The sequence below is a fragment of the Alosa alosa genome, chromosome 1 (assembly GCF_017589495.1).
Source record: "Alosa alosa isolate M-15738 ecotype Scorff River chromosome 1, AALO_Geno_1.1, whole genome shotgun sequence".
Taxonomy (NCBI): Eukaryota; Metazoa; Chordata; class Actinopteri; order Clupeiformes; family Clupeidae; genus Alosa; species Alosa alosa.
The window spans coordinates 26877854-26892853 of record NC_063189.1 but is presented as its reverse complement, the minus strand read 5'-3'; the positions used below and the strand labels follow the sequence as shown (position 1 = coordinate 26892853).

The window sequence follows — 15000 nt, the reverse complement described above, 5'->3', positions numbered from 1 at the left end:
GTTGAGCCTCTTATTTAGAATGTTAACATAGCTGTTTAAGGGCAGGATGAGAGAAGCAGGACGACTTGGCATTTAAGTTGAATGTTAAAGCACTCTTTTGCCTTTAATGTCATCTCTCTCTCTATCTATCAATTGCTCTCGTACTCATACTCAATTCATTTTTACTAACATTGGCATGCAGTACATACAAAGCTGCCAAAGCCAGAAATTACATGTGTATTAGGAATGGCAAGTACATCATGACAAGAAATGTAAAAGAAAACACACACACACACACACACACACACACATACAAACACACACATACAAACACACAAAATGACTAAATGACAAATGACAAAATGACAATAAAATGAATATAAATGATTATTATAAAGTTATTTGTTTTATTCAAAATCTTTTTCTCTCCACATGCAGACATGCTGGCCATAGGAGACCCTAACCAGTCCACCATCCTGGCCGTGTCTATCGCTGGGGGGATCGTGCTGCTCATCTTCCTGGTGGCCTGTTTTGTCGTGAGTGGGAGGTGAAGCTCGCTCCTAGAAATATTCTCTTAAATGTGTATTTCATGTTTTGTTTTCCTCCGTTCTTTCTTCCCTTCTTGCTTTCTTTCTCTTTCTTCCCAATCATCTGAGATTTTGCCTGTTGGGACCTTGCAAAGCTCAATTATATGTCGAATAGAACTTCACTAAGAGAAAACATAAAAGTAAGAATGAGAAGTATCTGGCTTTTATAACAAAAGTTTGTCTGTGCGGCATTGCCTTGTAAAGAGCTACATGTTGGCAATGTGCACAGCACATCTCTCAGCTCAAAAACATGTGAACTGTAGAATGTCCTGATGTACGTCCATGAGCCCAGAGCTCTAAAGGACGAGTCCAGTTGTGGCCTATGGTGACATGATGACAGACTTGACAGCATTTAAACATGTCTCTATGGGGGGAACACCAGCCTTGTTTGCTGTGGCTGTAAAATGATGTTTGTATTATGTGCCCTCACTGGGAATGAAATGGCCCAGGGCTGTATTGTAGTCTCTAAAACCATTAGTATTGACCAGAGGTGATTGCCTATCAGCCTGAGTGCACTGTTCAGTATTGACCTGCCTGGGATCTAATCAGGCAGTCAAGCACACACATTTGACGCATGCACGCACCCACACGTGAAGCCTGCACACACACACACACACACAAAATGCATTGTTGTAACGCAAGGGATGAATGCGTACAGAATGAGTACACTGTACTGGACGAACCTGCTGCCCCTCTACTCAAACATCCTGCAGCCAGTATAGCAGCGTTGTGAATATTGCTATTGACTTGTCAGTTTCTTTTAGTCCAAAATCCAAATTCCATTTCTACCCCTTAGCCTTCCCCTTAGGGTTATCCTGACCTTCTCTTTTGGGTGGAGGAGTGGTGGTAGTGGGTACACATAGCCCCTCAAATGAAGATTTTTCAGAATCACACGAAGGGGCATGAGAAATTTCCCAGCATACACTAGGCAGACGGGCAACATGGCAGCATAAGCAAGCCAAGAGAATCATCAGTGCATTCCGGCATTAGTAGGATTTTAAAAATCACAACAATCATTGTGTTATGTTACATTCAAACTTGTGGCAATATGTTTAAGGGCCTGTTCTTTATAGGAAAGTTTTCAAAAACTGCTAAGTTTGCAAATGATAACGTCACGTCATTATTGCTAATTTGCACAGTTGTTATGCATGTCTACATAGTTCCATTGCCATGATACCCCGTGACTTGACAGCATACCATGAAATTTGCTGAACTTTTGTATCACTCGTCTGACATTAATGCATACGGTTGCCGATGGCATCTTTGAAGTTTGTTATGATGAACACTCACTGCATCTACCATGTATCAGCTACTGTAGCGACAACTTCTAAAGACATGTAACAGTATAGTAGTAGTGTCTCATTTCCCAGGGGAATATCTTCACCCATTCTGTTTCAGAGAGAGGCAAGGAATAGAGAAATGAGGAATGGGATTGGCCCACTACACACGTACACACACACACAGGCACACACACACACTGGTCCTGCTCAGTGCCTGCCGCACTTGTACGTGCGAATCCTCGCACTCATTAGTGGCGAGTGGGAGAGAGACACGCAGCGGCACATTGACATCTCCAGAGGAAGGCAATTACAGCAGTGCACTGGAGAAGTGCCAGACACGCTAGGTGCTAACCAGCTTTTACAGGTCCGTCGATACATCTCCATGAATTAGCCAGCGCTAGTTTTTCACTTAGCCTCTGCGTCAGCCCTAATAGGAAAGGTGGGAAGGCGAGCTGTTAGACAGAGGCCTGGGTGAGGGTGTGAGATGCAGGTTGATTTGGGGTCTAGTCAAAGAGCAAAGGAGAGGGGGCGTAGTTTGTGTGTGTGCGTGTGTGTGTGTGTGCGTCTGTGTGCGTGTGTCTGTATGTGTGTGTGTGTGTGTGTGTGTGTGTGTGTGTGTGTGTGTGTGTGTGTGTGTGTGTGTGTGTGTGTCTGTGTGTGTGTGTTTGAGAGCATGCTTCAGTGGATTTTCGACTCATAGCTGTATGGTGATAGTAGATCAAAGACAGTACTTGAGTGAGGAAGTCTGGAAAGAGATGGATGAGAGGAAATAAATGATAGAAAGAGCCATACAGAGTGCTCAAAAAGGCCAGCCTTGAGAGAGAGAGACAGAGAGAGAGAGAAAGAGGGAGAGATGGAGAGAGAGAGAGAGACAAAGAGGGAGAGAGAGGGAGAGTTGTGGAAACTGGAACAAGTTGGAGCGGATGGAAGAGAGTGAGATTGCGCTCTTAGCTACAATTCCACCACAGTACAGCCTACTCACAGGCTTGGCTTTGAAGAATCAGAGGGAATCTCAAATCAGACGGGCACTTGGTTTACTATATACTTATTTCACAAACCATACCCCTTCACCCACCCCCCACACCACCACCCTGCATCTCTCTCACCCCCTCCCTCGTATTCCCTTTTTCAGTCCCTATTATTTGAACATCTTTTTTTGCCCCTCTCTGTATCTACTCCCCTCTCTCACTTCTCCTCCTCTCTCTCTCTGATTGTACCCAAGACGTCTAAATCTCCAGGGTGTGAGTCTGGCTCCCTGCTGCGTGTTCAGCACAGTTTTCGGGAGCTGAGCTGTGAAAACTCCGGCACGTTCACCATATGGGGATTTGCATTACCTTGTCTTACATAAAAGATTAGAACACGTTCCTGCCAAGCCCTCGCTTCCTTTCCCACACCTTCCCCCATCCCCCTTCTCGCCTTGCCTCTCTTCCCCACAAGCAAGCGAGAGAGAACACAGAACAAAGACATGCTGCATAGAAGCAGGAGAATTTAGGTTAGTTTACTTTTCTTGACATCTTGTTTTTCGCGAACAAGTGAAGTTTTTTTTTCTCTGAAGGCTGTGTTTTTTCTCTCTCTCGTTGTGCATGTCTTTCGGTGGATAATTCGGTGGCTGCCCGTCTGATCTGATGGACGGCCCCACTGACCTTTCCTGACCTGTCCCTCAGCTCAGCGTCGTGATCTGGCAGTCGGAGAGAAATGGAGATCCCTTGTGGCTTCCTTGTTCCTCTGAAGATTTCCACCTATAGCTATTTGTGTTTGGTTGTTACTTCTTCACCCTTCTTCCCATGCTTAGCTAGTGTTACCGGAAAGGAATATAAAATCACATGCTTTTGTAATGTGATGTGGTGCAGAAACAGTGACACACTGTAGGCCCTGCAGAAGCCCCATCGGATGTGCAAGAAGAGTAAAGGATGCTCCGATAAAGGCTGCATTGTGCTCAGATAGGCAAGTCTAATTAATGCAGTAGTGGATCATGTTATTTACTCAACAAGCCACCAGCGATGGCAATAAATTGTGCATATATGGTGCTTACACTCACCATCTAAAAGCATCCATTGTTCATTATTGGCAATAAAAGCGGTCAGGACGAAAATACACCCAGACAGCCCCCCTGTGCAAACAACTCGGCTACACCAGCTAACGGGCTTCATCGTGGGCGTGTATGCATGCTGTTTAAATCTGTCCATGGTGTCCACAGGCGGGCCGAGTTGGCAGTCCAGCAGGTAGAACAATGCGCCGCTATTGGCAAGCGGTAAAATCAGCAGATGGTCAACCGCACTCATCGAACACTTTTCCACAATCCTTTTCCTTATCCACATTCTTTCCCTTTACTTCTTTTTTTTCCCTGGGAAGCAATTAAAATATGCCAGTCCATTGCTAATGAGTGGTATTCCGGAGTACCGGAGTCCTGTGAGAAGCCTTTGATGGGCTCACCAATCTGCTCACCACTGCCTTGCCTGCCAGAAGCATGCTGGACTCTTTGTGTTATGCCTTTTTTAAAAAAGAGAAAGTTTGCAAAGCTCTGAGTGGACTTAATACGAGGTTTTAAAATAATGATTTTCCTTTTTTGTTTTTCTACCTATTCAGAGGTTTGATACTTTGTTAGGCCATCAAGGACGGCCAGTGCGAGCCTTCAGCTCTGTCAGCCTTTTCCCCTTCCTGTGGGTCAGTGTCTGGCTTGGATGAGAATCGGGAGAGGGGAAAAAGTTACGAAACTCCACGAGACACTTTTGACTCAGACACCAGACAGGCAGGCATGGTATTTGAAAGAGAATGTTGCGTCCTCAAGAAATTTGTCAGGAATGTTTTGTTTGCTCATACTGGAATAAGAATCCCATGCTTTACGACAATTCTGCCTTTCGGAAATGTCAGCTGTGTCCTTGTCTGCGCCCAATGAGAGCGCAGTGAAGATTGAAATGTCTGTGTAATCGCAGATGAAATGTTCAGGGAGAGTCAGCAGACTGGCTAATAAGCAGAAGAAAAACTCTCTTTGTCATCACCGGATGTTTCTCATTCCCTCTCTCTCCCTTTCTCCCTTTCTCTCTCACATTCTCTCTCTCTCCGTTCTGTTTGCACAGAGCATCTGTTAGTGGCCTTGGGTGATCCTTAAAAGTTAATGAGTAGGAGCTAGAATGTACAATGCAGAAACACAGACAGGAGTCGGCAGATTCTTCCCTTTAACATGGAGAACACGCTGTTAGAAGTGCTATTGTGTCTGTTCTCATTACTGCAAGCAGGAACCAGGATGTGGGCTCAAACACCAGACTTGCCCCAGATCTGGCGTAGGACTGGCCCAAAGAAGCTAATATTTGGTTAAGACTAGGGGGTTGTGCTGGCTTATTCTACCCATACGTTTCTGTGCAGAAAACGCTGATACAGTAGCTAGATAGTGCCTGGCTCTCTCTGTGATGGACCTGGCCCTGAGCGGTGTGTGTGTGTGTGTGTGTGTGTGTGTGTGTGTGTGTGTGTGTGTGTGTGTTTGTGCACGCCCCGCACAATTTATATGCCTTTCTTTGGGGAAGCATTATGGTCTGAACTGTAAATCATCCAAAGCAGATAAAATCTTGCAATCTTTTGTCACACACAAGTGGCTCTGAGGCCCAGGCATGCCAGACACTCTGGGCCTGCCACTGAGAGCGGTGGGCTCCGGCGCAGCACAGCACAGCAGATCACCAGTCCTGTGTCCTGTCTCTGCTGAAAGAAGGTGCCAATGGTGGTGACTCCTCTCCTCTACTCCTCTGCTCGCACAAACGAAGTGTCAGTACAATCAACTCCTCTCCTCTCTCTCCTCTCAGAAATGAAGTATGAATACAGTTGACTCCTCGTCTTCTCTGCTCTTGCCTCCTGTTAGTGGGGAACTGTGACTTCTCTGTCCTCTCCTCTCCTCTCATCTCCTCTCAGACATGAAGCACCAATACCCATGACTTGTCTCTCTCCTCTTCACTTTGTTACAATTTCCCAAATAGAGTATCCGAGACTTCCCTCCTGATTGCCTTCCCCCTCTTTGCCTCCTTGCCTGGAAACAATGCAGCTAATGCTGATTTGGTAGCACTCGTGCTGGCCAAGCTTGTGCCTCTCACACCATCACACACACACACACACACACACACACACACACACACACACACACACACACACACACACACACACACACACACACACACAAACACACAAACACGCCACCCTATTACCTTACGCTCCTGCCAAAAGCCCTGTGCATTTGTGCAAGCTTGAGTCTCCAAAGTGCTAACGTGAACAGAACATTCCCAGTCATTGCACAAAAGTGATAATGACGATTGCAAGCCAAATGTTCATCATCTCTACTTGGCTGCTTCAGGGCCTTTGTGTGAGTGTGTGAGTGCATGTATGTGTTTGAGAACAGTAACAGTACCCCACTCTGATAGCTTGGGGTCTGCAGGTCGTTTTCTATGACAAATCTAAGTGTGATATGCTCACCGCTCGTGGACACACAAGATGGGTCCTGGCAAAGTCCTCTGTGGCGATAACGCTAATTGGTTAATGGGTTTTTAGCCTCTCTCTTAATGTGATCAAGTGAGCCATCACCTGCAGTGGGCTGTGTGGAGCTAATGGAAGCCTTTTGGCAATGCTTTTTGTGTGTGTGTGTCTGTGTGTTTGTGTGTGTGTGTGTGTGTGTGTGTGTGCGTGTGTGCGGGTGTATGTATGTGTGTGTGTGGCCTAATGTGTTATAATTTTCATTATATGATGAACGTTGGTAGGGGAATCGAAGCCAGCCTTTTTTTGCCCCGGGGGCATTGGCCCATCGAGGAACAGTGCTTAGTCGGCAGAACGCGAGAAAAAAACAAACAAGCCGAGAAAGCAAAGTGCCTGCTGTCAGCCCTCACTCTCCCCACGCCACCCGGGAAAAGTTACCGCGCTTATGGCCGCATAGATCCTTTCGTCTGATTGGCTCATGCGATGGAAGCAGAGCTTAAGAGAATTGATGGAATTATTTGTCTTAGTACGCCACACTGTCTCACCCCTGCGAAGGCTTTTTTCCTCTGCTGTCTTTTTTTAACCCTACCGTGCCCTCTGAGAAAGCAAAATTGCAGTCGGTCCGTGGATCTGACACCGCACACAGTGAAGTAGTGAATTATGGCTGGTCGTGAAATGTAATGTCAATGAAAAAGATATTTTTTCTATTAGCACCGTTCACGCGTCTGAGACTCAAGCCCCCAAAGAGGCGCTCATTCCTTTACGGCACGGCCATTTTAATCCATTAGAAAAGCTATTAATTTCTACCGTGGGTGCTTAGCTGTCATCAAAGCTCAGCCATTTTGAGCCAAGGAGAAGGTGGTGCCACGACCATCCTTGCATCCCTATTTTCTTGAGGTGATTCTGGCTGTATTTGTGCACTGGGCTGTTTAGCAAATGAGATTTTTATTGCCCCAGTGCCCCCTGTGCAAGGGGTGGATGCCATCGCCAGATGAGCCGCGTGCAGCCGGCTTAATTAATTTGCAAAGGATGACTGCATTGAGCAAAACAGATAAAAAAGAGGGGGGAAAAGCCATGGCGAAACAGACATTATTGGTAACCTTCTTCTCGCGGTGCATCTTCAATTACCATAATGAATGGTTTCCAAATTAAATGTTTCCCCGCACCTTTGAATAGCCATGTGTGCAAAATTCATTCGATATCTCCATTCAATCATGCCCGTCCTCCTCATAATTACTGGAACCAGAGTAAATCTTTTTTAAAGCAGTCACCAGACCTTGGGCACTCGCCAAGTTTGCTCAGCAAGAGAGACCTATCTGAGGAATAAGAGAGAGAGAAAGAGAGTGAAAGAGAGAAAGATAAAAATGAAAGACAAGTGCAACACATGATAGCATCCCCTCATATTCCATGGGCTAGAGCTTTATGTCTCTTTTACGTACAGATTTTTCCTCAAACTAAAGTGATTCTCTGATTGCCATTAATCTGAAGGCCCACTTTTGCCTGATTAAAGCCCGGCAGAGGAGCATCCATTCTCTAGCTCTCACTCCAGCCCATTAGGGGTGGGTGTGACACAGCAGAGGAGATGATTAGAAATCATCTGATCTCTGCATGACACACACACGCACACACACACACACACACACACACACACACACACACACACACACACACACACACATAATGACAGAGATCCTACTGTAGTATGACCAAAGCATTATGCCCGAGGAAATAAACTGATACACTGTATTTTCTATAGATAGATGGCAACTGTCATTTCTGTGTCGTGTCTGTTTTTGTGCTACCGCCTTCATTATGATATGGACTCTCTTTCTCTGTCTCTCTCTTTCTCTCTCTGTCTCTCTCTTTCTCTTCTCTCTCTCTCTCTCTCTCTCTCTCTCTCTCCCCCCTCTGTCTGCCCTATATTGTTGTCTTTGCCTTATTTTTCTCTTCCTGATTATCTACATTAGTCTGCTTGCTCATGTCTTGCATATCCATATTCTCCATTTAGCTCTCTGTTTCTCTCTGTCTCTCACTCGTTCTTTCTCTCTCCTAATAAATTCATCATGAGCTGCTGATGAGCCTGTTTTTCTTCAGTATTATCGGCTGTGCTGACAGCAAAATATACATGCACAGTATGAGGCTCACCTCTTAGTACGTTTTAGGAATATGTAGCTTGAGGTTATTAGTAATTATTCATCCAGTTCTTGGTCAACTAGCTACTGCTACTGCTACTACTACTACTACTACTATTACTACTGCTGCTACTACTAGTAGTTCCTTTCTGTGTAGTGTGATACATAGTTGTTTTCTGTGTGCTCGCTGTTACCTGATACTACACATTGAAAAGGAGAGGCCATCAGCATCAGCTTAAGTGGCTTCTGTTTTGTTTAGTCAGGGAACAGAGCACGCTGTTATCTCAAGGTCACACGTTTACTGCCAACTGAAAAGGCAAAGGTCGGCCACATCCCATTTTAAGACTGCAGGAAATACAGGGTAATCAAAACGGGCAATTAAACGTTACTGGCGGAAATAGCGTGGCACATTTCCTCTGGTTCACCTTTGGTGACTTCCCTGCCTGGTGCAAGACATGTCCTCACTACTCATAAAGTGTCAGTTTAGGACTATATTATCCTTCCATACTAAAGCTGTAACTCAGCCTGTCTATAGAGATGTGTTATTAAACACGTGACCTATTCACTCCACAAAGAAGCCCTTTGACCATGAAGATGTGAAGTTGTACAGCACTGGCCGCGTTAAAGTCCACTGTCCTTCCCAGAAGATTGGAGTGGAAGTAGATATAGGACACTTGAGCTGTTTCTTCCTCTTTTAATTCCGCTGACAGTGTCTGACAGTTGGCCAGGATGTGTCTTAATAGAGAGGGGGGTGAGGGTGTTGAAGAGGTGCCAGAAGAGGAGAGACCATGGGGAGGGTCATGTGGGGGTTGAGTGGAGTGGAGGGGGCACCGGTGTGGACGCTTGACCTGGGCCCCCTCCTTTTCTGTCCACCCCCATGGAAGCTTCAGGACTGCCATCACTATATCAATTCCTTTCTTCCTCTAGTCTGTGTGCATTTATGGGTGCAGTAAAAGGCTGCTTGTCATATAAAATACAGTGAATGATATGGCCTGGTTTAGCACGTCATTTATTCAGAGGTTCTTTAACTCTCTCTATTTCTCTCTCTTTCTCTCCCTCTGCTGAGGCCCAGCCAAGCAGCACCATCATTTTTTTTTCTTTTTTTTTCTCTCCTCTCTCCTTCTGTCAGATCTTTGATCTCAGCAGCGTTGGTGAGAGAGAGAGAGTGAGGGAAGAGTGAGAAGAGTGTTCTGTGCTTTTATGCTTGACGTTTTGTTCCTCACTGTGCATATATACAGAGATCTGCGTCAGCTCCAGATATTTCAACATTTTTTTTTTCACTTTCTCTACAATACATCAATCCCTTCTTGACCCTTTAGCCCATGAAAAGTTTGCCCTAGTGTTTGATCTCCAGCTCTCTGTCTACCTCTGTCAGTTTCCCTTTCTCTCCCTCTGTCTCTCTCTCTCTCTTTCCCCCTCTCTTATGTCTGCTTCTGGCATTGATCCTAAACAGTTTTTTAAAGAAATGTTTCTCGGTCGAGTTCCATTCGTAGATCCTGGAGACAAGGACACCTGAGTCAGCTCTTAGAGCTTGTACAGTATCACCCCCCTCCTCTTCTCTCTTCTCTCTCTCTCTCTCTCTCTCTCTCTCTCTCTCTCTCTCTATCTATCTTTCTCTCTTTCTTTCTTTCTTTCTTTTTTTCTCTCTCGCTTTATCTATTCATCTCGCCCTCACTTTAATGTTCTTAGTGTGCCACATGCCAAAGTCTCACATCCTGTCAAAAAAGTGGAGAAAATATCACAGCACAGAGGATGAGAGAAAATTCTCTGTCAGCAAAATCAGCATGCATGCTTTCCAAATGTGCCAGGACCAAGATCTTGAAATGCATGTTTGCTGATATAGTGCAGAGAGAGAGAGATACAGAAAGCCAAAAAGAGCGACAGATACAGTGAGAGGCACAAGGAGTGGGAAAATAAAGGATAGAGAGAGAGATAGAGATAGAAAAGAAATGAGATGAGGAGATACATGGCTAGTTAGAACTGGCCTCAGAGAGCCTGTTGGATGGATGAAAAACACGTCTTGAGTTAGATAGCTGGAGTTAGTGAGAAACACTGCACAATGATATGTTAATTCTGCAAAGAGAGAGAGAGAGAGAAAGCAGGAGAGGGAGTCAGAGATTAGATGTGGGGAATGATAGCAAGAGAGAGAGAAAGAGGGAGAGAGAGAAAGCAGGAGAGAGAGTCAGAGATTAGATGTGGGGAATGATAGCAAGAGAGAGAGAAAGAGAGAGAGAGAAAGCAGGAGAGAGAGAGTCAGAGATTAGATGTGGGGAATGATAGCAAGAGAGAGAGAAAGAGGGAGGGAGAGTCAGAGATTAGATGTGGGGAATGATAGCAAGAGAGAGAGAAAGAGAGAGAGAGAGAAAGCAGGAGAGAGAGTCAGAGATTAGATGTGGGGAATGATAGCAAGAGAGAGAGAAAAGAGAGAGAGAGAAAGCAGGAGAGAGAGTCAGAGATTAGATGTGGGGAATGATAGCAAGAGAGAGAGAAAGAGAGAGAGAGAGAAAGCAGGAGAGAGAGTCAGAGATTAGATGTGGGGAATGATAGCAAGAGAGAGAGAAAGAGGGAGGGAGAGTCAGAGATTAGATGTGGGGAATGATAGCAAGAGAGAGAGAAAGCAGGAGAGAGAGTCAGAGATTAGATGTGGGGAATGATAGCAAGAGAGAGAGAAAGAGAGAGAGAGAGAGCAGGAGAGAGAGTCAGAGATTAGGATGTGGGAATGATAGCAAGAGAGAGAGAAAGCAGGAGAGAGAGTCAGAGATTAGATGTGGGGAATGATAGCAAGAGAGAGAGAAAGAGAGAGAGAGAGAAAGCAGGAGAGAGAGTCAGATATTAGATGTGGGGAATGATAGCAAGAGAGAGAGAAAGCAGGAGAGAGAGTCAGAGATTAGATGTGGGGAATGATAGCAAGAGAGAGAGAAAGCAGGAGAGAGAGTCAGAGATTAGATGTGGGGAATGATAGCAAGAGAGAGAGAAAGAGGGAGGGAGAGTCAGAGATTAGATGTGGGGAATGATAGCAAGAGAGAGAGAAAGAGGAGGAGAGTCAGAGATTAGATGTGGGGAATGATAGCAAGAGAGAGAGAGAGAAAGCAGGAGAGAGAGTCAGAGATTAGATGTGGGAAAATGATAGCAAGAGAGAGAGAAAGAGAGAGAGAGAAAGCAGGAGAGAGAGTCAGAGATTAGATGTGGGGAATGATAGCAAGAGAGAGAGAAAAGCAGGAGAGAGAGTCAGAGATTAGATGTGGGGAATGATAGCAAGAGAGAGAGAAAAGCAGGAGAGAGAGTCAGAGATTAGATGTGGGGAATGATAGCAAGAGAGAGAGAAAGAGGGAGGGAGAGTCAGAGATTAGATGTGGGGAATGATAGCAAGAGAGAGAGAAAGAGGGAAGGAGAGTCAGAGATTAGATGTGGGGAATGATAGCAAGAGAGAGAGAGAGAGAAAGCAGGAGAGAGAGTCAGAGATTAGATGTGGGGAATGATAGCAAAGAGAGAGAGAAAGAGAGAGAGAGAGAAAGCAGGAGAGAGAGTCAGAGATTAGATGTGGGGAATGATAGCAAGAGAGAGAGAAAGAGGGAGGGAGAGAAAGAACGAGAAAATTGTAGGGACGCAGACCCCACCCCATCTCCCTTTGCGGCTCTCAGTCAATGCAAGTGAATGTGTAAGCTGCAACATCAGGCCCCTGTCGACACACACACACACACACACACACACACACACACACACATACTCACATCCGCAGTGTCGAACGAGCACAGAGGCGAGACAGCAGCTGGGGGAGAAAGAAAGTGCAAAGGGAGAGCCATTTGTTTCCACTGGCCTCCTGGACTGCTTGCTGCTGCTGCTGCTGTAGCCGCCAATGCCACCATTGCAGCAGGATGCTGTCATTTGTGTAGAAGCGTGGGGAAATTGGGAATCTGCACCTCCATAATGCCTCTTGCTTTGTTCTGTGCAGCGGCCAGACACTTTGTCAATACAGATGCTCTTTTTCTCATTAGATGGTTCCCCGAGCCTGCCAGAGAGATTGGTAGGGAGATGACTGCCGACAGAGGGGTTTTATTTGTCATGCCTTCTTTCCAATGCCTCAGCACAAAAAACATAATGCCAAAACTGTCCAGCGAGAGATAGAAATCCTGCAGATGAGCTTTACGAAACACATTGTTTTGAAAAATTGAGTTTTTTCTGTTAGCAGATATAGATTTACGTTTGAATTTATGTAAGACTCAAGGTGTTGAATGTGTATTGTCGACTTAACACCTCTTTCACACACACACACACACACACACACACACACACACACACACACACACACACACACACACACACACACAAAAAACAGAACAGCAAAACTGTTCCATGTTACTCATAACACGGTGTAGCAAGCAAAGCAAAGGAGCAGGTCGGTTGTTTCCATTATGAATGCCATTTTTTAATCTTCATTCCTCTCCCGACTCTCCCTCACACACACACACACACACACACACACACACACACACACACACACACACACACACACACACACACACACATCATCCACAGCAGGGGGATTTTAATCAGTGCTGCCAATTAGTGCTGTTTACACTGTGTCAGGCTCCAGTTTGGAGGAGCCAGGCAAAATTAGCATCAAACGTCCCGAGTGTGTGAGGGAAGATGACTGCCACGCACGGCTCCATGTGCCGCCGCGGGCTCTGCCACCCAGAGCTGGTGGCACAGTTGGCATAGGCCTGGCACAGACTGTGGTGCCAGGACACAGAGTCGGGCAGCAACGAGGTTCATCCTAAAGTGAGGGTGGACCGAAGCTGCAGACCAGCAGGTCTCACACAGCTAGCCTCATGTTTAGCAGCAGCATAACTTACTACTCTGAGTTGCTTGTTACTAACATCAAAAGTAGTGCGCTTCTTGCAGAACCTGTGTACTGTGTTCTGTACCTGTTACTACTAACCACTGAAGGTTACTCCTTTAATGCATAATATGAATTTGGATAACTTACCAATACTTGCCAAAAGAATAACTTACAAGTACTTGCCAAAAGCACTTACCAGTGCATATGCTTTGTGCTCTGTAAATGAAGTTCGGTGTTGAGGCCTAGTCTAGTATTCTTGTTGGTGTTGTGGTTCTATTTCCTCCATTCTAACTGGCTTTGTGAACCAAAGGATTGTATTCTAGTGCTCAAATAAGAAGCTTTGTTTTACATTTTGCATTATAGTGGGCATTGTGTAACTGACTAGATGTATGCTGACGTGGGTGTGTCTGTAGAGGGTGGAGTATCTGAGAACCTTACCCTGGCGTCCACAGGTGGAGTGGCCACTGGGCAGTCAGCTGGATCACACAAGCTGCTCAGTGAAACCCATCATACAGTGTCTGGAATTCTCCCTAATGAAAAGTATCATACGCGTGCCGTGCACCCAAATCACACTGTGGTCTGATTGTAATGAAGGGGTATCAGATTTCACAGTTGGTAATAACTATAATGCCACAGTTAACCACAGTTCTGTTAACAGTATTAAAGGTTAAAAGCGATAAAAGTGAAGCTTAAAACAGCTATGCTAATTTTTTTTGCATCCTGCTGTTTGTAAATGACCATGAAATCATGATTTAACCCCTTTCATTGAGGTGTAACTTAAGATAGGGAAATACATCAGGGTGTTCAGAGATGTTGTGATGTTCTACTGAGAGGAACAAGACTCCAGTAAGGGAGGCTTTCCATTCCTCCCTTTTGTGTTGAGCTCTTGGACACACACACGCACACACACACACGGACTTGCACACGCCCACACACACACACACAGACTTGCACACACACACACACACACACACACACACACACACACACACACACACACACACACACACACACACACACACACACACACACATCTCTCTCTGTCTGTCTACAAATGTAGTCTGGCATACTTTAGTGAGAGAAACAGGAAATGTGTCTACAGCGTATGTAGTCTAGCATGTTCTAATGCTGTTGTAGTGAGAGAACACTAGAGCCTTTTCAGAGCCTTTCTTCCCTTAAGGCTGTAGGAAGGGAGGAAATCCAAATGTGCGTTCTTGAACAGATGCACACATCTCTCTCCATCACTCTCTACACATGTAGTATATTTTAGTGGAGGTAACCAGAGTGTACACATGTAGTATGTTTTAGTGGAGGTAACCAGAGTGTACACATGTAGTATGTTTTAGTGGAGGTAACCAGAGTGTACACATGTAGTATGTATGTTTTTTAGTGGAGGTAACCAGAGTGTACACATGTAGTATGTATGTTTTAGTGGAGGTAACCAGAGTGTACACATGTAGTATGTTTTAGTGGAGGTAACCAGAGTGTACACATGTAGTATGTTTTAGTGGAGGTAACCAGAGTGTACACATGTAGTATGTTTTAGTGGAGGTAACCTTTAGTGGAGGTAACCAGAGTGTACACATGTAGTATGTTTTAGTGGAGGTAATCAGAGTGTACACATGTAGTATGTTTTAGTGGAGGTAATCAGAGTGTACACGTGTAGTATGTTTTAGTGGAGGTAACCAGAGTGTACACGTGTAGTATGTTTTAGTGGAGGTAACCAGAGT

The 15000-nt window shown here is 45.2% G+C and overlaps 1 protein-coding gene across 1 annotated transcript in view; it reads left to right on the top strand.

Moving 5' to 3' along the window:
* Positions 1–15000, top strand: part of epha4b (eph receptor A4b) — a 118640-nt gene that overhangs the window by 74983 nt on the left and 28657 nt on the right. The window contains 1 exon segment of the mRNA XM_048237790.1: positions 418–526. Coding sequence (XP_048093747.1) covers positions 418–526 — 109 coding nt within the window.